This window comes from Idiotropiscis lumnitzeri, chromosome 9 (genome assembly GCF_059441095.1).
Source record: "Idiotropiscis lumnitzeri isolate Australia: NSW breed Sydney's pygmy pipehorse chromosome 9, RoL_Ilum_1.0, whole genome shotgun sequence".
In the NCBI taxonomy this organism is placed as follows: Eukaryota; Metazoa; Chordata; class Actinopteri; order Syngnathiformes; family Syngnathidae; genus Idiotropiscis; species Idiotropiscis lumnitzeri.
This window is the reverse complement of record NC_142399.1, coordinates 10825248-10852932: the sequence shown is the minus strand read 5'-3', so window position 1 is coordinate 10852932 and position 27685 is coordinate 10825248. Positions and strand designations below refer to the sequence as shown.

The window sequence follows — 27685 nt, the reverse complement described above, 5'->3', positions numbered from 1 at the left end:
TATAGCTGAAGTGGAAGTGTAAAACAAAGCGGAGTCACGTGTGGGACTTGATGTTACGTAAGACCTCCCTTCAGCATACAGTTAAAATGAACGCTTCATCCTCATAAACATTTGTGGTTTCAAATTGTGTCAACATGCTGAATGTTATCAGAAGCGTTCTCATAAAAGCGGAGGCTCACCCGTCAGTGGAAAAGGATTTGGGCGACGTCGTCGTCTCTTACAGTGAAAGTGGCAGCTAATTGTCTGTTTGGCCAGCACGGTCACAGTCACAAGCGGATGAAAACTGTATTAGTATTGATCCCAAGCTGTTGGGTGGCCGCGTAATCCTGCGGGACTCGCGCTACAAGCGATGCGAGTGCACACGCGGGCCACGGAAGCTGACGTGACTTGTGATCCGCTGGTGAAATTAACACCTGACTGGAAATGAGGAAGAAATAGCGAATGAGAGGTTGAACATCCACGGGGTCAGGAAGTGTCTTTAATCTTTAATCTGAAGAAGTGTGGAATGAGAGATTAGGAGGGAATGAGATCGGAGAGCACGGATGATCCTCGTTCATCTTATTATTCCATCGTCAAGCTCGGCTAATTGGAGCTGTCAAACTGCCGCTAATCGGCACCAGTGGAACGTTCCAAAAGACGGCGTTACCACCTCAGTCAGAAACGGGATTATCGGAGGGATGCACGAATAGCGTTTAGATTGACAAAAAATGCAAATCTGGCCAAAACTTTGTTCGGCAAATTACTCATTGCGTTACTTACTGTGCCCTAATTTCAGAGTTCGCAGTAAACCCGATGCCATTGCAGGTTCCACGTTTGCGTGTTTGCGGATTGTATTTTTTTTTTGTACAGTTAACTTTATTTTGGCCCAACTCTTGTATATTTTGGTGTAATTCCACTGTTGGCCACTAGATGGAGCCACACACAAATTGTTTTAGACAGTTTCAATTTGGAAGTTAGCCACTGAAACATTATACGCTGTTTGAACATTTAATTCAGCGATTCTTTCAACACTAGAGGGAGCACTAGTGGCTTTGGAAAATGTAAGTTTAAAAAAAAAAAAAAAAAAAAAAAAGAACAACGGTCACAAAATGAAACCTCAAAACTCCAGATCGACTGTACAGGCAATGTTTAGATATCATAACATTTCTAACTGTAATACAAGTAAAAAAAAAAAAAAAAAAAAAGATACAAACTCTTTTTCATTACAACACTTTTGAGAAAAGCCAGCGCCAACGCCGAGCAAATCTGTTCACATTTTATTTAGCCATAGCAAGCCTCCCTTTCCATTCTCACTTTTGGATCTGCGAGTGAATAATAATTAAAAAATGACATATATCCGCCGTCTGACCTCCTTTTGTAACTCCTCCTCCTGCTCCAGCCTCGCTCCTTCGCTTGGCTGTGAAAACCTGAAGGAGGGGAGAATTTTCATCTAAGATGCCGCAGATGTGGGCGCAGACGCACACTTAGGACCTGACGACTACAGCGGAAGGGTGGCAATGATGTAATGCTGTCGGTTCTCATGTTTCGCCACTTTTACAGGACACATGAAAAAGATGTCACTGTACACTTGCGGAAAAAATGGCCCAAAAAAGTGTCGAAGCAATTGAAGTATAATATCGATGTTGGTGCTGATACTTAAAGTGTTCATAAAAATGCACCGATACAATACACTGATATTATTTCACCAACCTTCGTTTTCGGAGTAAATCATTTTCGGAACGATCAAGTGGAATTGGATAATTTCCAGCCAACTGACAATCTCTCATGGCACAGTCGTTAAGAATCGCAGACACATACTAACAAGGCCCCCAGTTGTGCGTGTGTGCGCGTGTGTGTGTGTGTTATATTGCTAGTCTCTGTCAGGATCTGTTCAACTACCAGAGCTCGAAACCGCATTTAATGAATCCAAAGTGTAGCCAATGAGCCGCAGGTGCAATTTTGCTTGTTGTTTTTTTTGCTCGTTCTGGACGAGGTAATTGTTTTCCCCCAATTTATGACTGCGACGTGAACATGCCATGCCAGGTGGCAGTGCCAAAATAAACGATACCAATTACTCAATGCCGCCGCCGTTGAATGATGGGGAAATGCGCTGGGAGAAACCAAAGTGGGAAATTATGCTCTGGTGTAGAGCGCCACGTCGTGATGTCGAGTCGTCTGGGGGGCGTGTTCGGTGGATTCAACATGTAGAATCGGGTCAGGCTATCGGGATAAATGGTCATTGTGATTGGCTGTTAGCTAGCTAATCAGTGCAAAGTGACAAAAGTGGAAAAACGTTGAAAATGGAAGCTTTTTATAGGAAACAGTTTGATCATGAAAGATACTGTAATGAGAGAAAGAAAATTCTACCAATCAAAGCGTAGAAACTGCTACTCTGGTATCTGGTAGTCTTTCATCATGCAAGCAGAACATTTCCTCGTTCAAGAAGGCTGACATATGCCACTTGAACTTCATGATTTGTAATTCCTAAATTATGGCGGCATCTTGTTGTCGAGGAACAATGTCGGCGTGATGAGAGCAGATTAATTTAGCCGGGCCGTAGCCCTGTCGAATAAAAAAAGTCAAGCTTTGCTGCCATCTTGTGGCATCTATTGGTAATTAGAAACCTTTATTGTGGCAAGAGTAGAACCCAAACAAAGTACACTGGATCACAGTAGTCGTAATGACTTTTCGTCTGTGGAGACTTGTTAGTGTTCCGAAGCCTGGACGTGTAATGGACTGCAATTCCGCAATCCACTGGTGGATTTTGTTGTGGTTGCAGAACAACACCAAATAGCCATGGCGTCAGGAAATCATTGTGAAAATTCCCGGCAAAATAGTCTCAGTTTGCGGCTGTGGTTTGGTGGCATAATCTGTCACATAATGGCGGCGGGCCCACTCTGTTGTCTGTGGGGTTGTGTCCTCCTTTTCAGCTCTTGAGTGGCTCGTTTGTTGATCTCCTAACCAGATTAGCACTTGTCTGATTAACTGCCTGCAACCGCTGTTGTCATTTTGAGCCCGGAAGAAAAGCGCGTTGGCCTCGGCTTCATGCGAGGTCTCGCCGTTGTCTTTGTCTGCTGGCTTTGTGTCGTCTCTGACGCGCTCTCGCTCTCTTGGAGTCCCGAGCGGGCACAGATGGCCGCGATGAAGTGAAGATGCAAAGAGTTGAAAAGGTGAGAATGGAAAGCCTTGCTACAAGGACCTTTCATGTAAGAACATTCTGTTGTTATTTTCCATTTGGGAAGGTAAGAGTTGGTGAACAATGTTTTTTTTTTTCCCCACCCAGGTATATCGCAATTAATTAAAAAATCCTAGAAATGTCAGTTAAACAAACGATTAAAAATCATTAAATCATTGTTTCTTATTATCATGTTTCGAGGGGAGATATTCAATTGCGAGTTTTTCTGAGCTGCAAGTAAGACCTGTAATGGTCGCCAGAAAACCTCAGCACCATTTGATGAGTGCATTTTAATATTTGCCTCTTGCTTCCTACTATCAGTGTTGTAACAATACAGCAATAGATGGACTTCCAAGTTTGATGTGTTCCATGACCAAAATCGTCACTCAATTTGAACTTAATCATATCCTGCCGACTGCCCGAAGACGGCTGCGATAGGCCTCCAGCACGCTTGCGACCCTCGTGAGGATAAACGGCTTGGATAATGGATGGATGGATTAATTGAATTGAATTCATTGAAATGCCCTTAGTCAGTCTCGTGGCTGCTCCATGATCCTTGTGAGTGTTTTCATTGTGTATTTGTAGTTTTGATAGTTGTATTCAAGAAATGTCTGAAAGTGCATGGGTGGCTTAAAAAAAAAAAATCCACTTCACTCGACTGGCAGCTTATTCGCAGATCAAAGTAAAAAAAAAAAATGCCTGTCACTTGAAAAACGCACATGTTGGGGCACTCTTAAGTTTCTGTACCACTGTGTTAATTACATATTTGCAAAGTACTTGTCATAGGTAGGCCATTTCTGGGGCTAAAACGAGTGCATATATTACAGTCCAGTAATTCTATATCACGAGAGAAGGTGGTCAAGTGTTACCATGGAAACGCCTTGAATTTTCGCTTCGCAAGCCACTATCAACAATATTTCCCTTCTGCATTAAAATGGGTCATTGGGCTTGTGCTAATTCTAAGTCTAAAAATCTGATATAAATAATGAACAACCCCCGAGGACCCTCGAGGCTTGCTTTTAACCCCTTCACCTCATCCCCTTTTCAATGCGGCCCCTGCCTGAGTGGCCATGACAGGTTGAGCTCTGGGGACAGGAAGTTGAGGACATACTTTGAGTCGCAGTCGTAGAGAGATCCACGCATGGCTGGCCCGATGTGCCCGCGGGTGCTGAAAATTGGGGGCTGGCACTCCGGTGGGGGCGGAGCTATGTGGTCACCACAGGGGCCACCCTCACATCTGGGGGAAGATTTGGATCAATGACTTGATACCTGTAGTGTCGCCAAGGCAACCACATTGTGGAAGGTACGGGGTTACAACGCGTCATCTTATAAGCTGTTGCGCCACCCCGCCCAAATGTTCCTGCCTCTGCCCATGGACACCGGGGCGCACAGCCAACGTGCATCTGTGGCCTCGGCTGCAACGCTCCCCGACTCCATCCAATCAGTGGCACCGTCAAGCCGAGTGACATATCTGTAAATGCACACTGATGTGAGACCGGAGGCCCCAGCTGTCAAGGCGGAGCGGCGACGCATGGGTGTGTTTTTGGCGGCGGGTGGGAGATGCTGCTGAGGGGAGAAAACGAATAGTGCTCTCTTATCAAACTTGGCAAGATTTCCCGGCTTTTGATAAGTCACCGCTTTCTTTCTGTGTTATTGCGTTCAGCGATGGAGCGCATGATTGCCTTCGTGTGGGATGCGGCCTTATCAATGCTGACTGAGGCCGGTGATGATTTCTGGTCTAGCGGAAGGTGATATGAACCGCCTAGCCCTCAAACCGCACCAAATGGTGTTCATGGTCAGGAGTGTTGTACGCTAGTTCCAGTGCAATAAGTGCTTAAAGACACACTTTAGTGCTTGTTGTTTGTGTGTCATGCTCATTTAGTGGCAGTTTGCTCTATTTTACAGTGCAGTAGTTCATTCAGTACCATGACCATATTCAACATGCATGTGGTCATATATATATATATATATATATATATATATATATAAAACCGCACCTTATCGGAGAAAAAAATACATTTCATTTTAAATGAAAGTGAACAAAATCATTACAACATTATACATGTCTTTGAAAAACCACAGTATTTAGAAAATAAAACATTAACAAGGTTTATTCATTTAAATTGTTTTCAAGTTCGGCGGGCCGGATGTGGACTCCAGGCCGTAGTTTGCCCACGGCTGCTTTAGGCACTTGTTAATTTGCACATCAGGTGGTGCGGTGTGGGACGCTTAGCTGCCATTTCATCGTCTTAATCAATTGCACATTACTTTTCCAGTAATCTTGAGTCTTCATATCACCTTGACATTTTGGACAATTTGATGCTTTGAGCGCACCGATAGGCATTGCTCAACAGAGGAAATTCATGAGAATAGTCTGCTGTGATATTTGCATTAGCTGCAGATGGCACTACTGACTTGCCTCATGTAAGGATGATTGAATATGATTTCATGATTTTTTTTTTTTGAGAGAGAGAGAGAAATTTTAACTGTTTCTGCCTATCTTCCTCTCCTTTTGTGTGTGAGACTGTGCAGCCCTCTGCTTCAAACTGTCCAGCAAATGAAATACTGAGCATAATAAGCTTATGCCTTGAAAAAAATAAAAGAGCCTGAATTGTTTCTTGCCTAGCAACAATTGACAAGTGTTCTTTAACATACAGTAACATTTTTGGATGTTGCTGTTTTTACATACATACAGTTTGCTTTGGTAAATGAAAACGCACCCGAGACTTAATATTTCCTTTGGAAAAATCATTTTCAAAATATAACTCCAAACGTGCGAGTTACACCTTGTGGCAACACATTTTACTTGCTGGCAAAGTATAATAGTGTGTTGTGAAATCAAGAGTGGCGTGCAAGCCAAAAGGCCTTAAGTGTGTTTTTTTTTTCTTTTACAGTCACAAATAGTGGCATCTGTGAATTATAGTTTGGTATAAATGCATCCATGCTTCCGGAAGAATATCCAAACTATAAACAGTGAGACGGAGCCTGACCTTTGCTCTGGAAGAGTGTGTGACTGTGTGTGCATATATGTTTGTGGGGGTGTGTGTGTGTGGGCGATGTACGCTAATGGCGAGCCAGTGCGGTAGCCCAATGCGAGGCCTCCTCATTCTTGGCACGTCGCTGCAATCCATCATGCCGGGGGGGAAACACGACACTGGGAGAGGATGTTCCACGAGCTCGCAGCTGCGGGCGAGGCTTCAAACGTACCGTTCTCATGCCGCCGTCAGATTCTACGCTCCCCGACACGGGCTCATGTGGCTTTTGCGTAGGTGAAAGAGTAATTATGAAATAGTTTTCACACATGTTTGCAAATCATAAGTCTCAAGAAATTCAAGCCATTTAACACGTCAAGGCTAAGTCAAGTCGAGTCTTTTAGCCAAGCAGGTTCCAAGACCTAAAATTGGCGACTGGTTGAATGAGTTGCCACCAAGGTTAGGATAGTTCCTGAAAACAAAAGAAATAGTAAAAACTCAAATTGAAAAAACAGTATTGTTAATTAAATAAAATAAAAACGAAATCTAGCTAGCTAGCTAGCTAGCTAGCATCTCTTTTGTACTCTATCTATCATCCAATTTGTGTACATCTCACGGATAAAAGCGAGTGGCTTGTCTAGCGTGCTGCGTGTGGAATAGTTCTCAAAAGAAAATTCAAGCCACTTTAGAAGTTGTTGACTTGGCAACAAAGGATGGAAAGCGAGACCATCCTTGCTTAAAGACGATAGCATTGAAATTGCGAACTTCTTTCTTCCTATTGTTAAAAGCAGTATAGTGCGCGGCACTTACTATGTTTCAGTCTGGACTGTTTTCAGTAACCGTATTTTGAGGATTTCCTTTTTTTTTTTTCTTTGTTTTTTTTTTTTTTTAATTATTGCACGCAAAAAAAAAAATCTAAATTTTAATAAAACTAACACTAAAACTAATAAAAATGAAACTAAAACAAAGTTTTGGGGGGAGAAAAATTACACGATAAAAACTACCACCCTGCTCTGAAAACAATTTCACACTAACAAAATGTAAACTCAACACGAAATCAAAACTAGCTGTAATGGAAATCCCCCAAACTATTGTCACCCTGCTTGCCACTGCTAAACTGGACCGCACTAATGAAAACTCCCGCAGACATGGAGATGACTGGCACAGAGCAAGCATGAGGCCAGCACATTCAGGCATATGGAATGCGCACCCACTGACGGGCACACGCATATGGTGCTGGTGCCGTCCGCTGCGTCTCATGGGAAGAAACCATCGTGCTCGCCGCCTTTGATCGGACTCCAAATTGCAGATCTCAAATGGAGTACAGCCCCATTTAAAAAATGAGAAATAAATAAAAAAAACAGCAACATTCTCTCCATTTTTAGTTTGTCTTTACCTACTGTAGTTCCCGTACTTGTCGCCTCTCAACTAACATTTATGTTGAACTTCAATATTTGATTAGATGAGACGTCGTGGGACAAAAATATGCTTTTGAGAGAAATTGAAGACTCTAAAATTGTCCATTGGTGTCTGTGTGTCATGAATGGTCATTTGTCTTTGAGCTTGCTTGAGATTAATGTGAAAAATTGGTCCAAAATGTAAAAAAAAAAAAATATATGTATATATATGTATATATATATACATATATATATGTATGTTAGAAATAAAATGCGCAGATATGTGAACCCGCGAGTGGTGAACTGCAGTTTTAAATTGTAATATCACCACTCACCACTAGATGTCAGACATGTATTAGTTAACACTTACACCAGGTCTTATACTGTCCTACTTTTCGTGTGTCGGCCTAATATTGTTTTGGTGGACTTTGAAAGATATGCAATGCAAACAATACCGGAATATTATTTAAATTATGAGTATTTTTTTTTTTTTTTTGTGGCCGGCACGGTGGCCCGACTGGTTTGCACGATGTCGTCACAGTGCAGTGGTCGCGTGTTCGATGCCGGCTCCGGCCTTCCTGTGTGGAGTTTGCATGTTCTCCCTGTGCCTGTGTGGGTTTCCTCCCGGGTACTCTGGTTTCCTCCCACATTGCAAAAACATGCATGGCAGGGCTATTGGACACTCGAAATTGCCCGCAGGTGTGAGTGTGAGCGCGGATGGTTGTTCGTCTCTGTGTGCCCTGCGATTGGCTGGCAACCAGTTCAGGGTGTCCCCCGCCTACTGCCCCAAGATAGCTGGGATAGGCGCTAGCACCTTATCCTCTGCTCCAGATGTTGACTTGACTTGAATGTGACATTTTATCCCTTCAAAAGAAGAACAATGATTGAAAAATCATTCTCAGTATAACTCAGCACATTGCCCACGGAAGATTTCTTCCGAGTCGGAATTAGCAGTGGACTCGCCCACGCTGGTGCGCAGCCAGTTCCTGTTCATCTGTAGGCGACATATGCAACATTTCCGCAGTGATGCGAGCATGACGTGACCATTGAATCACATCCTCTGCTCTTTGTCCTCATTTTATTGTTAATTGCCCGCGAATGAACGTGAAGGTTCGTCTTTGGAATCCTCCCAAAGTCTCATGATGGCGTTCTTCTGCTCCATTTCGGCGGTGAAAGTAAAACGAATGCACCGTTCACTATCTATTTGCAATTAAAAACCACTCAAGCCTCCTGGAAATGCTTTGAATCGGAAAATGATGTTTTATTAATGCCCAAATTGATCTTCCCCCCTCGGCCGCGGGTCTTCCATCATTTTGTCCGCAACACATTTCTGGGAAACTCCTAATGTGATAGGACTTTCTGCGACTCCTCGGCAAAGTGTTGCGCGTTGATGGATGCGTTTAATAGCAAAGGAGGCAAATGTTTTCTGCAGTTTTTCTTTTATTTGAGGAAGAAATGAGCGAGTGATTTTCATCAGTGTAACAGGAATGGCTACTTTTCAGCTGGCCTGCACTTTGCGCGGATGACTTATTGCGACTGGTGATTACAGGCAGACTACAGCCGTGATTGCGCCAGGCCTTGGCGTTTTTGCGCTCGCCAACAGACCGTGAAATTGTTGATTTTTCTTCAGCCTTTTTCCGTGGGAGGAAACCCGCCACCACCTTGCTCGCTTTTTTCCACTGAGAAATGACTTCATTAACGGCAGCTGTTTTATTCTTGCCATAGTTATTGCAAGGAAAACCTATTCGGATTGTTGTTGTTTTTTTTTTTCAATGACGATATTTCATGATGAAATGGCGCATGATGCGAAATGGATGTATACGTTATTTTTTTTTCCATGTGTTGGTAGTGGAGCTTCTGAGGTAATATTTCTACAATAATTGAGTGGAAATGTTGAACAAGAGGTTCGGGGTCCCATGAGCCAATCACAGTCTTTGTCAGAAAGAAAATCTTCACCTTTCCCTTTGAAATGTTGAAAAAGCATCAACGGTGACGATGCTATTTAAAGAAAAGCAAATGAGACCGGAGTGCAGTGTAAATGTCAGCTCGGTTCCGTCTCGCTATCCTGACGTAACCTGTTGTCTTCACCTCCTCGCTTAAGTCGTCTGGGAGGAGATCCGGCTGAGGCATGCTCGGTATACTCGCTATGCATCGTGACGGCAGACGCACACGTGTGCTGCATTCGGGACTTTTGTTTTGCAAAAAACGAAAACCAGATCACCCAATGTAATTGAAAGACGCAGTTTGTCCCCAACCGCAAATTCATTCATATGTGCGTTGGTGACCCACATTGCGATTGTCACATCAGTTGCGTGAATGAGGAGGGTGATGCCGAGCTCGATTTTACATGAGAAAATGCCAACGACGAATTGTTTAGCATTTCTCCTCAGACAGAATGAAAAAAAAACAAAAAACAGCACAAAAACAAACCCACTCCCCAGTGGCAAGTCTTTTGGCGCCTTTGAGAGGCTTCATCCCAGTCAGTGCTCTCCTCCACCTCCTCCTCCTCTACAAATGTCTGCCTGCCCCTCCGTGGGCAAAATGTGCAAGGACACTTTGCTCTTGTTTTTTTTTTTTTTTTTTTTTTTTTTGCAGCTGACACCCATTTTGCTAGGTTAGTGGGAGCAAAGTGGGTTACGTCTCATTGTACTGTTTAGCAATCCAGAGCGAGAGAAATAACATGATGGAATGCAGGTGAAGGGGTGGCATGGGGGGAGGGGCTGGTTAAGGGGGGGGGTGAAGGCCATGTGGGCCCTCTTGTGTATGCATGAGCGCAAATATGTCGTAGAACTACCCAAAATGTTGACTGAATCTGCTTGTTTCCTTTCAACCTCAGTTGCACTTTTCATAAAGTGGAATCCAGTTTTGCAATATGTTTTTAACGCCCCCTTCACACTAACCATCATCTGGAAATATTCACACTACGTCAAACATGAGCGAATCAAGCGGAAGAGGGGGTCAAAGGTGAGGTCAAATGAAAGAATATTGATGTGGCAATGTTGTAGAAATTGGTGCATCCTTTCTCTTTTTTTCCACGCAGGACCATCTCGAGTACATTTTTAGCATTGTCAACAGCAGAGGGCAGCAGAGTACAAAAAGAAGCCAAGTGCACTCTAGAAAACAGACGCTGAGCACTTTCCTTTTTCCTTTCTTTTATTCTTGGGGGAAAAAAATCACAAAATCCCCTCTTAAAAAATATGATTTTTTTTTAAATATGTTCTTTTTTACATTGTTACAAAAATCTAATGTTCAAACTATTTTATGCTCAGGCTAAAATCACCTAAATTGCTTAAATACTGCAAATGCACCCCTTTAATTTCTGAAGTACCCCGTCCAAAATATAGAGGGTATGAATAATTTAAGCCATTAGTGTTGATGTGCTTTGGGGAACTAATGATGCTTCAAAAGCATCATGAAGCCAGGCTGTAATATCATTAAAGCTATTAGCGTAATTACTTATTGTGCGCCCTCAACGTGACCTGTCAAACTCAAACCCCCAAACACACACACACGCACACACACACATGCTGCCTCCCTGCAAGCGGCATCTCCCCCCCTAAACCGTTGGTTCCCCGCCCGGGATGCGCTGTTGTGGCTGTAAAGGTCAAAGGGTCAATGAGATTGTTGCACTCTGGGGAATTTCCCTTGTGGAAAAGGAAAGGATCTCACAGGCGTTAAAAATAAACGGGGGTTGTGAGGTGTGCCCCAATTCTTGCAGAAGAAATATCAATGCACAGTAAATTTCACTGTTGAATTTTCTTTGATTGTTCAACGAGGCTCAGTAATGTCTGAAACACTCAACTTAACATTTCAGCACAGTCTTCCATGTGGTACTTGAGGATGTAGTGGCACTTGGAAGCCTCACGTCTGCCTCAACGTGGAGAAGTTTTGTGTTCGATTTCCTATTGAGAAGTTTTTGTGCTGACTGTAAACATATGAGTGCAGCGCCACGGCCCCGTTTGGGTTGGTGAGGACATATTTTGGAGATTTTTGTGCCAGTACATTTGTCGTTTTGAGTCCCATGGCTGTAATATTTTGGCATCTGCGTCCATAAGCGGGTGGCCTTATGTCTGCCTGGCAATGCGCCTGGAAACGGCGGGTGAATAAGTTCCAAACGGCGTCAACTCCTTCACGGCCACCTGCCAACTCTGGAGCTGAGATTTTTCTTTTCTTTTTTTTTGTCTGGGAGTAAATGTAGCGCCGTGAAGTGACGTCCACCTTGGCAGCGCTTTTTACTCCCCACCTGCCAGCTGTTTGGTTCTGAATGGACTTTTATCAATGAACGATTTTACAACTGGCCTATTTTGAAATGTTATCACCCATTATGAAATTCTAGCAGTCCCCTCTTCCTCCCAACAAATCCTTTTTCTCACCTCTCCGCTCTCCTTATCCATCCATCCTGTCCTCCCGGCAGCCGCCCCCATTGGCCCTCGCCTAGCAACGGCATGATCATTTGGCATAATGTGACACCCCCGATGCAAGATGGGGGCTGCGAGTAAGCATCCCCCTCACTGACATCACCACTTCCCAACGCTGGTGGCTGCATTTGAAAAGAAAGAAAACAAGGGAATGAGAAGAGAGAGAGAGGAGAATTTTATTGGGCTCCACTGGCTATTCGCCCCAGGAGGCTTGTCACGGAATATGCCCCCCCAACCACGCCACCCCCTCCTCAGCAATTCCCCCATATGGTCCCGAACACTCCATCTATGGGTTAGACATGTGCAGTCATTGTGCTGCAAAACTGACAGGCACATGCTGAGGCAGCCTCACAGTGGCATCAGGACCCGACCAGGCTCCCCGTGATTTCGCACGTGCACACACAATCCCAAAGATGGCTGCCACGAGCTCCGCCAATCTGACGTGAGAACGGTGGCCGTGAAGGACATTTAATTTCATTTTATTTTATTTCTCTCTCTCTTTTTTTTCTTACTTTACCCTCAAGTGAACCAAATGCTCCACTGGTCATCGTTGACCTAACATGACGGTGTAGTAAGATGGAGACGCCGAACTCTCAAAATGAAAATATTTTCTGACATTCCGATATTTTTTATTGATGTATTGCTTATGATTGAGCTACTCAGCAATGACATCACACGCCTCCGATGACACAGATTGCCAGTGTCTGTGTATGGTTCATTCACAAATCTCACGTTAGCATTATGGAAAACGTATCCGTGCGTATGTGTGTGCGTGCGTGTGTATACAGAGTGCCCCCCCCCCCTCACAAAAAATTAAGTCACTCTTTGGCTGGTCATTACAAGCAAGTCTAAATTGCAAGTTGTGCCTTCCAGGTAGCACCACGTTGTGAAGCAGCATGCTAGGCAACTCTGAGATGTTGTTTAAGCGATGCGGCGTAATTAAAAAGATCAGCCTTATTCTCACAGTGCGGAGAAAATTAGGTGCCTGTGTGCGTTGTTGTATTCGCTACTCCCTGTTTGGGAAAGTAGCAGTTGGTTGCAGTTTTAGAAATAACCGTATCAGCTATGCTAACTTATGTTTAGCTGTCTATGACGTTTTGCATTATAGGTTAGCATGAAGCAAATGGACCCAATTGTTTTCTGTGTCAGTCAAATGCCAACCAAAAGTGACAAATCACTTGACACTGTGCATCCTTGCGAAACATTACTCTCCCTCCACCCAGGCAGAGCGCATTTTGGGCTCGGATGACGTCAACGAGGGGTACGTGCGATCTCGCCGTTTGGCTGCGCTCGCATTACCAAAAAAATCCCATGCATATCCAATCGAGGACCACATATGAAACTGGCTCAATTGGGATTTGAGAAAAATTGTAATTGAGCCGTTCAGACTGTCATTAAAAATATACAGGTCGCATACAGGCAAAAAAATCCAATCTGGGTCGCATTTTCCTTCAGTGCGAACCTAAAATGTCAGACGATGCGCGTCCGTCGTAAAGTGGCAGGTCGTGTACGTCGCAATATGAGAAGTTCCTGCATATGTATAATTTGTCAATTTTAATGAGATATTGTGGACATCCTGCATTGGTGGTCCCCATTTGTGATATGCATAAATGTGGTACATGAAAATGTGTGCGTGTGCCAGCTGCTGTTTTCATCTGCACCTGAATTTCATTCATTCTCTCTCAACACACACTCTATGGCGACACGTGTGTATCGTGGAGCAGCAAGGACCATTTAGGAGGATGGAGTGAAACCGAAGGTGGTTGCCATAGCAACCACTCCCCTCGCACCCGCCCTCCATTCTCTCTCCCTCCCTCCCTCCCTCGTTCCATCCACCTCTGTGCTGGCGATGCTCGCGCCGCTCTTCCCTCCAACCCGGTTTGTCCTCACCTCTCCGCTCACGCTGCCACCCGACGAGGAGGAGGAGGAGGAAGACTCCTCTCCATCACTTTGAAGTCAAGAAGAAGCGAGGGAACGGACCTTAGCAGGGCAGCAGCCACAAGGAAGGACAAACAGGATACTCGCCGCAAACAGCCAAAAGCGAGAACCTGCGCTTCTCCATTGTCCTTCTCAAAGGAGGGCATTTTTCTTCCCTTTCCCCCCCTTTCCTTTTCTACCCCGATTTTTCCCTCTGGGATCCCGGATTTGTCCCCCCGCGGCCACCGTCGTCCAACTTCTCCGGGATCCCAGGTGAGGCGCGCGTGTGGCAAGCGCCGTCGCCCGTCATGGCTCACGCGGCCTCCCAGCTGAAGAAGAATCGGGGGGAAGTGGATGTGAATGCGTTGGAGGACGAGAAGGAGAAGCGGAGGAAGAGCAGGAGAGCCACGTCCCGGGAGCAGAAGAGAAAGGTAAAGGCAGGAGCGGCGGGACGGGCTGGCTGCTCGGCGGCGGCAGCGTCTGCTGCTCGCCTCCACCGGCATCGCTGGAGCGTGACTCTCTCCCTCTGCTCTGTGTGTGTGTGTTGGAGTCCTGATATCAGGTGCGCTTGGAGGTCACCTCAGCGCACACGTTTCCATCTCACCACGTCTGCTAATCATATAATGTGGACGCTCGTCTTTATTGCAGGCCTGTCAATTTCAATTCATTGCTGACCTTGAGTGTTAAGTGTATGTGTGGTGGCATGCTCATGTTAACTGTTCCGATGAGATCATTTTTCTAGACTGTAAAGTACGGTTTCCCAAACTTCCCCAGAACGGGTTGCCTGCCAATTTTTATCACGTTGGCAATTGTCAGAGGAAAATATTGTATAATCCGACGTGGAAATGTTTCAACTTATTTTTTCTGTGTTCTTCCTAATTAGTTTGTGGGGAATTCATTTTAGGGGTGTTGACGGTTTCAGAGCTTCTGATGGGGGGCATTTAGTCAGCGGGCCAAGGGTGGGAGTGATTGATGCTTGAGCACCCTCAAAAAGGAGCTTGACACGCTTATGGTGCAATTCATTATTTTTTGTAAGTTTAATGAATGGGAGGATTCAAATTATGTGACTCTTTTGTCAACTAGCTTGTTGGCATTTTTGCGGCTTGGCGTTGTTTAAAAGTAGCATTTTGTGTCGTCGTGGGTGTGCACAAACCTGAGGAAATTCTCCGCTCATCGACGCAGCTCCTCTCATTCTCTTTGAAATCGATGCGAGCGTTTGATATGGCGGCGAAAGAAACTGATTTGCTCAAGTCCATGTCGAAGGTCAAAGCTTGCAAAGTACGTTTAGAATAAGTTCAAATGGAGTTTCAAACTTTATCAGTCTTGTCCTTTGTGACACGTCATAACATGCTGTTTGTCCTATTCTGAGGCTGAGACGTGACTTCCAGGCTACACCGCCGTTGAATAACTGGAAAAAAAACAAAACAGCACAGATGAATGGGATAATAATAGCGTAAAAATCATCTCTCGCTGTACTTGATTTTGTGAGCGAGAGTGCTGAGTGGATTTGTTTTTTGCAGGTTCTTGCGATGCGCAGGCAGCCATGTATAATGCATACACGGCTGATTTATTGATGACCGTGCTTTTCATATGATGGTGAGGATGCACGTGGGCCCCCTACATGTCCAATCGCACAAACACAATGTGGAGCATTTATTTGAAATCCTTAATAACTAGCAACTACTAGAACGACTTTCTCACAAGTGATGCTTTTCCCACTACTGCCTTCCACAGTCGTAGAATCATTTTGCTATGGGACAACTAAATGTTACTAATGTAAAACAATTAGTGCTGCTGGTAAGGTTCTGCAGGCTCCTAACAAATGGGCTTAGTGGGGTTACTAGTGCAGCACAGTCTTTAAGTCAGGTTTAATTGTATTGTTGTGGGCCAAAAGTGGCACTAGTAGTGAAGCTTGAAAGACAGTTGATCTACTAGTGCACCGAATCTTCTTACTAGTTTGGACAAAGAGCGTACTAGCACCGTTATATCCAATTTAAGGCATACTAGTATAACAACTCTGTTATTAGAGAGACAAAACTCTGCACTAGTTCCCAATTGTGTGCTAACAGTAGTGAAACGCTAGACGTTAACTCGTTGAACTTGGCAAATAGTACTAGGACCACACAGTTGTCAAGTAGTGCACAGTATTGCCACACTAGAAAGATGTAGCCGTTACTGCAACTAGTACGCCAAAGAGAGGGAGAACAAAGGACCCGCAGATGGATGTCAAGAATTATTATTATTATTATTATTGTAATTGCACATGTATCAATATCCTTGACATTGAATCAGTTTGAGAAATTATTTTTCTTTTTTTTTCATCCAGTTTAAGGTCATGCTAATATACCAAAGTTGGCCCTCGTGGTGAAAAAAAAATTTACAGAAAAGACAAATTCGATTAGTTGTTCCCGCGCCATTCTTCTAATGTGCTGACAAACAGCTCACTCGTACATGGATCTCAAGGATATCCAATAAATGTTCAAACAGCTTCCCAAACACGTAAATATTTTGGTGTCAGGACATTACCGATGCTTTTTGATGAGCCGGAACCATCGGTTGACACAGTTGTAACTATCGTACTACCGAGTCGAATGAAATCAGCCGCGGCGTTGCATGCGCTGACCGTGAGGGATCTTGTTGGCTAACGATGACATTTACTGTACTCTACAGTGCCCGGGGGGTGCCTCGGTTTTAAATTATGCTGCTGGCAATGTTATTTGACCTCGGCATAAACAACAAGCGAACAAGTCATCAGGGCCCTAATCATTGTCACTGGCCACAGCATTAGGCACACCGGCACCATGATACAGTAGCGCACTCGTATTAAGAACTGAGCATTGTTAACGTTATATTGATGCAGATTTTATGACGATTTGTCAGTTTGTCAGCTAGTGTCGCTTATCCCAGCAGAGCACGCGACAGAGGTCCGACTAAACGTACAAGGATACTGTAGATTTAAAACAACTGCATAGCTTAGTCTTTGGGTCCGCTAGCTTAACGCTAAAAAGCGGCTACGTTGCGGCGCTATAACGGATTCAAACTCAAACGACGTAGCAACACATGTAGGCAATGTTCAAAACAGTCATATGTTCTTCATCCTTTGCGAAGAATAATTTGTGTTGCGTTTTCGGGAAAGGTTGGAATGGATTCATGGCATTTCCATTCCAATGGGAAAAGATGATTTGAGATCAGAGTGTTTTGAGAACAAGAACAAAATGCTCTAGTTTCACTTAACACTGAAATTTACTGCAAGTTTTCAGGAAATTTTCAACCTCTTTCAAGCCAAAGTTATGGCCAGTGCGTATTTCGTATTTTTTGTGTATACACATTATAACTTGACATAATTATGTCCTTTAAATCAGGGCCCAACCGATTAATTGGCAGAAAAATGTAATCAGATGACATTAGTTATTTTCAAATCAGCTAAATTTTCTGATTCCCCCCACCCATTACAACATGACTTCCAAATATTGTCTCCTTGTCAAAAAAAAAAAAGTCAAAAATCTGAATCAGCATCAGCCTAAAATAAATAAATAAATAAAAACCCATATCAGTCGGGTGTCCTACTTTAAAGCACTTTGTTCAGTTTGTCACCTTGACTTGTCTTACTATTAGCTCTGAATGTTCTCCGGCTGATGTTGCTACACTGCAAAGGCATCCGTCAGTCAGCCGGGTGAGTGAGCGAGTGAGTGAATTTCTCCTTTTTTTTTTTATGCTCCTCCTCCAGTTTGGTGGCTTTCCAGCTGTTTTTGTGTCCTTAATGAAGCCTGCCAAAGGCGGAGCGAAACATGCGTCGTTAAAGAAATGACAGATGCAGTTACAACAAGGGCACTCAAAGGGAGTAAAGTGCGTACGTAATAAGACCCGCAAACTATTCTCCGTGTTGATAGACAGCATTTGAGCTCGACGTGTAGTCCAGTTCAGGTAATGGCCGAAGCAAATCCCTTATATCATACTGCAGCTGCCGTGACTAATGTCTTTGCATCAACATGCTATGAGTAAGTGTTTCTCAGCTCTGCACTCGATGAGCTTGCGTGATGTGTTTTGGACGAGTCCTGCTGCTTTTATCAGGCACCACTCACTCCACTGTGAGACTAATGGAGAGCCGGATGGTAGAGGCCAAATATTGAGCACCTTGGTGTGTGTGTTGTTTGGATCGTTAGCTGTACTCGGTCAGGGAAAGTCATCTGAGGATTTATTCTTCGATATCCACCTTGACACGTACAGATACACAACTGTTTATAATGGGGTTTCATTTGTGCCCAAATACAATAGAAAGTATGCAAATTAGTAACCATAGTAAAGGTTAACATACTAGGACACTTTCCATCGACGTCTAAAAACGGGTTTGTCTAACGACATGTAGCAATGACGTTGTGAAATAACACGTTCTAATTTAAAGTCTTCCATGAAGCGAACATGCATGTTTTTGGTATGTAGAACGATTTACCCGAAGCGCACACAAGCACATGTAAATTCCAAATTGGAGTCAAGACTCAAACCCATGAACTCTCAACTAAGGGCAGGGCAGTTATAAACAAAATAATATCGTCACAATCATTTGGACTGAAATGATGATTTACGCATTTAAAAAGACGTCAAAGATCCATTTTTTTTTACTCGGCAGGTAGTGAATGAGTTAATAAACATGATTATTCATTGAGTTCATTATTCAAGAACCAAAACTCCAATTTAAATTCAGGAAAGATCAACCAGACAATAAATTGCTGTCGTAACAGGTCAAATAAATCTGACTTTATTAAAAATGACAAACAAATACATAAATAAAGTCAACAATAAATAAACATCTGCTGCTTCTGCTCTGCATGCATTGACCTCTAAGGGGCAGTGTGGTGCGATGTATGCATGGAGAAACACACAAGAAGAAAGTTGTGATTGAACTTTAAAAAAAAAAAAAATAATCTGATTACTCAGATACAATACAATACAATACAACTTTATTTATAGAGCGCATTTCACAACAGTTTAGGATGAATGTATGCTTGTGGGTTTTATGTAACCGGTCTCCATCGCTAACATTCTAATGCTAATTTTGCTAGCCTTTCACATGTTTGGCGTTATCGCATTCATATTGTCTTTTAAATATTTTTGTCTGGAAAAAAAGAAAACCTCAAACCTATGTCCTATGATCTCTGCAAGCAACATAGTCAACACGGTGCGTTCAGGGTGCTTTCACAACACGCAAACTTCCATACGCACACACAACGCGCCGCCATTTGGCACATTAATCGTTTTTCTTTATTTATTTTTTTTGATTACGTTACTTGTAAACACAATTTTTTAAGTCGCCTTCTGTTTACTATCAGTTAGGCTGCATTTTGAACACAAGTTGACAAAATCTAAGTTGGAACTGCCTACAAACATATTGACACCACTAGTGTGACTGTCAAGTAAAAAGAATTTCTGTTTTGACGGCTAGCTTGTGAAAATGCTCCTGAGAACGGGAAAGCCCTCGTACGCCATTACACAAACTCTCCAAGCAGCTTTATTTTGTTTCCTTTTTTCTTGTAATGACATTTAGTTGAGCTTGGAATCCCTGAGAGCGCCATAAAGAGAAGGCTAAATGCTAAGCTTACTTCTTCTTCTACCGTGACCCACATTTGCACAGCGAGAATAAGACCAACAGGGAAATTTACATTTTGGACCAACTAAAAAAAAAAAAAGTTACTTTTAAGTTGTTAGCACTTGATTGATTTGGTCTCAAAATATGTTGTAGATTTAGTTCAAACCTTCCATTTTGATTTGATTCTGATCTGAAGCTGAAATTAAATCGAAATTGCAATATACGTCAGAAAAATCGCAATAATTTATTTCCCTAAAATCATTCAGCCCAATCCTTGGAAATACTCCTAGTTGCAGAATGGCATTGTTTAAATTGGATGTCAGCCTTCAATCCTGTTGGCAAGAGTGGCAGCAAGAAGACTCTTCTTGGCCCGAGGAGGGAAAAATAAACAGACGTCAGACTTCCGGCAAGGCAGTGGGCGAAGAATGAGACCATTGAATATATTTGTCACTTGTTGCCTTGTCACTTGTATTCTTCCAGCCACTTAACGGTGGGGCCGAAACAAAGCCGGCACACGTTTTGCATCCTCCTCCTCTTGCTTTTACCAAGCAGCACATAAAAGATGGAGGTTAATGAATTTGGTGCTCAAGCATGCCTCGGCTAATTGCGTTGCCTCCGTCTGTCACTGAATGTTTGCTTCCACGTTGCCGCCGGCGAGATGGCCATCCAGTCTGGTGATAGCAAAACTTCTTCTACTTTTACGTGCTTGTGATTTGACGTGTTAGTATGAACCCGTATCTCTCGTGTGCATACCAATGAGAGTTGTCGTAGACGTTCCCAGTGCCTTATGTTGGGATCGCGAAAGCTAAAGATGAAAATATTAAGAATGTTTGCACACGTCGTTCTGTCGACAAAGTGTTATCTTGCTTCAAAAATAACAAACTAGAATTTGAAGCAACATTCGGAATCATAGTACGGTACTTTGATGATTAACAAACTCCCGACAGTTTGTGTGCTGCGATTAAAGCAGGAGGTTTTGTGAATTTTGTAGTTATAATTATAAACAATGTACGTTATAATGCAAGTTTTACATCAATTAATGTGTCAAATAAAAAAAGACTGACTTTATTGTATATTTTATACTCTATACGTAAAATGTTATTATGTCAGGTGAAGTCTAGTTTATATTCAATGAAATCCAGAAAGTAATGAATTGAAATTTATTAATTTTAGCAACCGCATAAAATGTGGATAACTCAATTCAATTTGGTGCTCACTTGAAGATATCAACAGGACACATTCACTTCCTGTTTACAATTTTTTTTTCTCGTGCAGAGTAGATTTTTTATAAATGATCAAAGGGGTCCATTGTAGCATTTACACTGAGATTTTTTTTTTGTTGTTTTTTTTTTTTTTAAATGTATTCTTTTTTTTATCCCCACTGCATGCTACCATTGTTCCACATGTTCTTTGAGGGCCAGGCTCTTGTACTAAGGGTTGTTCTAATTATTGATCCATGTCCTTTGGGGTCCCTTGGTGATTTGGCGGGGGGGGGGGGCTGTGGTATTTTTCCTCCGAATAATTTAAACCAGCACATGTAGGCATTTGTTTACGCTCCCCATGTCGTGTATGGTTGCGATCCGCTACCCTTGACACTATCCATCTATTTACCGCACAACTCAACATTAAATGTTGACATGTGTCTTCCAGTGGCAGTGGCGCAAATGCACTGAAGAGTAGAAGAGAGTAGATAAGCACAAATAGAGCGAGCGAGAAAGTAAGAGGCAGAGCATTTGCGAGAGAGAGAGAGAGAGATGGCAAGTCTAAAGGTCATTTGAAGGTGAGAGATGTCTTTTCTAGCGTGTGCTCCTGCGCTCCACGTGAACGCTCAGTCCTCGTGCTCGCTCTGACGATGTGCTGCCCTGATTCGGAACTGCCGGATGGGCCTTTATGCAAACCCTGGACACTTTACAGCGGGTCCTCAGTTCAGGATAGAATTCCGCTTCCCACTCTGTTACAAATATTTGCAGGCACCTTAGGCTTGATCATGAATTCCAAACACAATAATAAAATTATGATAAATATTTATAATATATATATAAAAATATTAGGGCTGCACAACATATTGAAATAATATCAATATCGCAATGATGGCCCATGCAATATGCATATCACAAAGACATGCAATAATTTTATCTGGTTTTGATTACTTAAATTGCAAAAACTTGGTGTGCATTGCCACATAATAGTTGGGAATGATCTAGGGGAAATACACTTAATTAGATAAGAGCACTTTGAGCCTGCTTATTTTGCCACATTTTTTTTTTTTTTTTTTACGTGTTTCATTAGATCGTATAAATAGTATAAATGGCAGGTGACACTCCGAGATAAAGCTCATTCTATACGCGCGCACGCACACACACTGGGTCTGCCCCCTGGGACTCACGCCTGCTGGGCTTGATAATTACAATTTTCTTTCCTTTTTGGTCCCCCGCCACTATGAGGCTGTGTCCCAGTCCCCCACTTAACCACCTGCCACTCCGATGTCACATGCACAGATAATTAGAATAATGTAGCTAGCTATGCTCTTACTCGTTTGCAAATGCATTCGACAGTCAGCAGTCACGCTCATGTTGCAATATTACTGCCCAATTATTTATTTTTAAAATTTCCGATGTTAGTGGCACTTCAGGCCCCGTCATTCATGACGCGAAGGAAGGGTCACACCTCTTCACAGTTAGGGGTCTGCTCGCGCGAGGCCGTGGTGCGTTTGCCCGCTTGGGGGAATGCGTGTAGAGGTGTCCGTTGGGGGTAAGGAGGGGGCGGGGATTTTCCAGTGCGCGCATGTACAAAGTAGGAAGAAATTGAGATTCGGGTTGAGGGGAAGAAAATAAATATTCAGCATCTTGCACCTTGCTCTCTAATGACATTCCAAACTTAGACGCTAACTAAGCAATCCCCTACCTGAATGGAAAGTACCTCATTTGAACCACTCATGACTCTTTTATCGTTATTATTATAGTGTGAAGCACCGTAGCTCCCTTTTAATATCCAGCTAATATCATTTATAGAAAGCACTTTTCTCATAACACATTGAGTGTATTTGTGCTTTTGTCTGAACGGCAAAAAAAGAAAAAAAATTCATTGAACCCAAAGAGGGCAATTTCCTATGAAAAGATAGCCGTTATTTCTGTATCTAATTATTTTTCTTAAAACAAAGTCATTTCACCTTCACCCCCGTGGCCTTATGTGCGGAAAGAAGTACATAGCTCTGTGAAATAATCAGATTAGTCATCTGCTGGCCGTTACGGTATTATAGTTGCGTCTTTAAAAGCATGCTTGAGCCATGTGCAGCAGGAACTAATTCAGCATAATGGCATCTGATGGGGAAAAGGTTGATAGTAGCTCTAAGGTGGGATTGGTATTCTTTATTTTGCACAAGATCACTAGGGATAACAAAAAAAAAAAAAAAAAAAAGCCCATTACCCAGATCGTTTGGCTATATTTTTTGTGGGTGCTGAGTAAATGTCATGTGCTCTGTTTACAAGATGCTTGAATTATTCACCAAGCGCTTTGCCAAACATGTTGAAAGATGCAAGAATATTCTATCATCCCTATAAACACAGTGAGCATAGAATGTAAGCGCACATGTAACGATCTTTGACATGTAATTGTCTTTGTCTGCTTTTTTGCCACTTGTTAACTGCGAATCAGCCCCGTTACAGATGGATTAAAATGGATCTGCAAATCAGTGTTGTTATTCGATCCAGATTCTTTCATCTTAGGGAGCTGGCTAAAGTGAAGCCCTTTCTTTCCCAGCAGCACTTAGAAAAAGTAATGCATGCCTTCGTTACATCTCGGCTAGTAGATTACTGTGATGCACTTTATTTTGGAGTCAGCCTCCCTCAAAGCAAAATGCTGCTGCTTGTTTTTTAACTCGATCTCGGAAGACGGATCACATCACCCCAATCTTAGCCTCTCTTCAAGGCTCCCAGTGCACTTGAGGGTTTGCTTTAAGATACTTCTGTTCGTCTTCAAATCTTGAAATGGCCTCTCCCCAGTGTACCTCTCCCTGCTCCTCCACCCCTACGCACCTGACGCTGCCTCAGGTCTGCGGACCAAATGCGATTGGAGGTGCCAAAGACTAAGCGCAGAATCAGGGGGGATTGCACCTTTTCTGTTGCCGGTTCTTCCCTGTGGAATAACCTCCCAAATGTTAGGCAAGCTCCCTCTCAGTTAGTCTCAACAAGTTTCACATTTCACATTCCAGTTGGAGAAACAGCTGCGTAATAGCAGAGGGAATCTTGTGCAAAGAAATGCTAACGCGTGTAGCATGTGTTAGCTTGGCTTTTAGGTTAGCTGTTTGATGTATGTATATCTTTTGATTCTGACTAAACGTCCAGCATGGACCGAGAGTTGTATTAAATTGCGCCTTAAGCATTGTTGACTTTTGTCACCGGTCAGCGCGTCGTTTGAATGTGATGCACTGAGACAAAACAATTTGAGTTTGACAAGTTGGCAGTGGCGTTGCTGCTGACAAGGTTGTCATAGAGTGTGTGTTTGGAGAAAAGTGTGTGTTTGTTTAAGTGTGTGTGTTGCTGACGGGCATGCTGTCAGCTGTGTGTCAGCTGTGTTGACACTTATAGAGGACTTGTAACTTTTGGTGGGACCTTGCCGGCAGACAGCAAAAGCTTAAATGAACTGTTAGGGCAAACACACGCACGTAAAGAATGAAGAGGCACTTACGTAATTGACCGATTTCAAAGAAAGAATGTTATTATTGTTAGTAAATTATTTAAAAACATCTTTCTATTGTTCTGACAGGGGAAATATCTATTGTCTTCCCTCCATTCTCTCGTTTGTTTTATTGTTTGTTTTAATGTTGCTTGACCATTTACTCTGTTGTAACATTTAGTTGTTTGATCATTTTTTGTATCGTTCTTTTGTTTATTCATTTGTACTCTCTATCATTTGTTCATTTGTCATTCTCTGAACCATTCTATTGTTTTTAATCTATTGATCATTTTACCATTTGTTCTGTTGTCGTATCATGCTAGGTGTCATTCTATCATTCTCATTATCGTCGTTTTCGTTTATTGTGCTTTTGTTTGTTTGATTGTCCAAACTAACCTTGATTCTTTTGTATTTTGTTAGTTTGTTTGATCAAGCGCTCTTGTGCTGTTGTGAACAGTGATATGAACACACAGAGTTAGTGGACAAACAGTTTCAGTGCCCTGGCTCGTTGGCTGTTTTCACTCCCACAACGGCGCAACCGTCTCCAAAGGAAAGAAAAATCCAGCTCTGCACATAGTTCCTAAGTCCTTTAAGTTAGTTTCACATTTTGAACTGCACTACTAAAATTCAGTAAATTACAGGGTTGAGTGTGTATTGTTGACCGCCGGTGCCTTTAGGTGAACCGCAACTGGACACACAAGACTGGACAATGTGTCCAATATATTGAGGGATATTTTCAACTCTTCAGCCAGAATGAATGTTTCTGCTAAAGCTACATGTGATGGACTGTTGGACACGTGGGGTCAGAGAGGGTCAGCCAACACGTCCTCGCGCAGGGTGAGCTGCAGTGGGGGTGGGCTCACAATAATGTCACTCATGGATTTTTAAAGTCAAAGTGCTGCCACCCACAATATAAATTGTCTGTCGTGCACGAACGAGATGTCCGCCTGCCACAAGCTATGAGCTTGACTTTTAACACCCAAAACAAAACAGAAAAAAACATCATGTTTACACTCACTGGCTACAACATTAGGTACACCGAAGGGGAGCCAAAACCATAATACGGTGAACTGCCAGGAATACGTTGAAAACACTCTCGGTAAAAATCTCGATACGATGATTAACAAAAATAAATGAATAAATGATGCATTTAATTCCTTCCGCAAGCTTTAAATTAAAACTTTTTAAAATACAATTCTAAAAAAATTATTCCTCAGTTCCTGTTCTCAACTCTGTCACTCTCCGGATACTCACAGGGGTGGGAACAACAATTATTACTGTTTGGGACCTTCTCTGCCTCTTTCTTGGCGCAAAACTCTAAATTCGGACTTGCCTTTATTCTGCACAAATCAATTTAGTAAAAGAATATATAATCTCGGTGCAAACAATGAAACACAATGTAGTAGTGATTCACTGCAATGCTTATTTTAAGTACGTATTTTTTTAAAACGATGTTTTGTTGTATTTTCCAAAATATTGCCGTCACTGATCACGTCGGGTGCCCTAAGCCTTCATTTCTCAACAATGTCGTCATTCTGTCCTTGGCCTGCTGTCATATGGATGAGAACACATTCCTTAAATTTAACATGTTGACCGCCACCCGTATGTTTGCTTTGTGCACTGCTGACTGTGCGTGTGTGTTTGTTTTTAATGTGTGCATGTTTGTGTGTGGTGGGAGGCCCGGGGGGGGGGACAGATGGCCCCAGTCTGGTGCTCCATACCTGCCAGAGATCCTTTGAAAGTGGTCACCGTGCTCCTTCTCTCAGCTCAGCTATTTTAGTCTTTATAGATGAATTTTAGGAGACATTGCATTGTTACGACTGCACGTTTTGTCCATTACACTGGCAATGGATGCTTTTGATTGGCCATCTTCCAAAGTGGTTGGTGGTGGTTGGTCCCCATCATTTCTTCCAATCATCAAACCTTAAGATCACTTTCGATGCTTTCTGCGGTCGCATCATGTTTAATTTCCCCAAATAATGAACATAATTGTTTAGAAATCAAGAGAAACACAATCTGTAAAGCGGTGCACAGCAGTCACAGTGGCTACTTACTTCAAATTCTAACACATTTGGTAATATTCATGAATGAATTAAATTATTAGTCATGAGCCATGAATGACAACGCATGGTAAAATCGCTATTGTGCAAGTTTATATCGGTCACATTTCAAAACCCAAAATGAAAATATTGTAAACATGATTTGCTGGGAAAAAAAAGACATAAATACATTTTAAGAAACATAAAGCCATCTGGGATTAACATTCGGCCAGTTTTATTTAAGTACAGCCTCGTGCAATTGTCCAATATTTAAGAGCAATGTTCTATTTTCAAATTGTGCAAAAAATAACAGTTGCCACTTTTCTCGTTTTTGATGAACCCTTACGACTTCAACTACACCACTGTATTATAATGTTGGTATTAATGGTGGAACTGGGAGAGCTTCGTGTATTTCTACTGGTGGCACTTGGCGCAAAAATTTGGAAGGAAAAAAATATCTATTTGGTTGGTTTTCTGCAACATGTACATGATCACGAGACTTCTGCACACTTGGCTTTTCTTCTCCGTTGTGTCTGGAGAGGAAGCTCCTTTCTCTGTCGAGGCATTACACACGCGCGCACACGCTATAAATACCGCCATAGAGCACATACAGATACCCTTCCGTGCATCCACCAAACATGATTACATTGCAAATGATGACATTAGAAGATCATTGAGTGGTTTTATTTCCCCCCGTCTGATCACTAATAAAATTATGGACGATATTAATTTGAAGGGCATTCGAATGGCGCTCAGTGGAGTGGTCCAATTTGCCAGTGGGAGATTTGCGCAAACGTCATTCATTTACAGTCCAGAGGAGGGAATTGAATGTCTCCTTTTATGGAGAGAGTCTCCAAGAATGCCTCAAAGTTTTTGTTGCTTGTCACTTTTTTTTTTTTAGTCGCTACAAGGGTTGGAAAAGTAGCTAAATATAGTGGTGCCTTGAAATAGAAAGTCCCAAAAAAAAAAAATGAGGATGGATGAGCGTGGCCTTTTGTCGGCAAGCGGCCTGTGATGTCCAAAGTGACCAGCAGAGTCCAGTGTTTGGCTGCTGAATGGACTCAGAGGAGAGCTGAGGGCCACAAGCTTGACATCATCATCACTTTGGCTTGATGCCAGATCAACCTCATCTCTCCCGACCCTTTTTTCCCCCTCCAAAGTCACCATTTCTTTCACTGCAACTTTCTCACCGTCATCTTATCTTGCTTCATTTGTTCTTCTTCCAAATCCTCCTCGCCCTCTGTTCTTCTGTGGGAAATTCCACTCCCCCACATGTGTAACATTTGGGCAGGATGAGTATTGATCGAGGGGCTTTTGCCTTTCCAGATGACTTGTCTGTTGGAAGGAATCCAAGCAGACATTTTGGTTCAGTTCATATGAGTCTTCGGTGCTGCAATGCTGGAAAGTGGCAGAGCTCATAATTAGCATAGTTAATGGCAGGATTTGCACTGTAAAAAAAATGTTGCGTGAATTCAAAATTTCAAGGCAACAAACGTCATTAAAGTTTTAAGTTGGACAATTCAGCAAAAA

At 42.7% G+C, this 27685-nt stretch overlaps 1 protein-coding gene across 12 annotated transcripts in view; it reads left to right on the top strand.

The window, feature by feature from the left end:
• LOC148330203 (ankyrin-3-like) overlaps positions 1 to 27685 on the top strand; it is a 103742-nt gene that overhangs the window by 11322 nt on the left and 64735 nt on the right. For 6 of the 12 annotated variants that reach the window (XM_088304803.1, XM_088304807.1, XM_088304806.1 and 3 more), the window contains exon 1: positions 13854 to 14289. The exons of 1 other annotated variant lie outside the window; for it this stretch is intronic. In XM_088304803.1, coding sequence (XP_088160929.1) covers positions 14167 to 14289 — 123 coding nt within the window. In that variant the 5' untranslated portion in view covers positions 13854 to 14166. Of the gene's footprint in view, positions 1 to 2927; positions 3150 to 13851; positions 14290 to 27685 lie in introns of those variants that run through there. 5 more of the 12 variants (XM_088304796.1, XM_088304795.1, XM_088304801.1 and 2 more) reach the window with 4 other exon arrangements.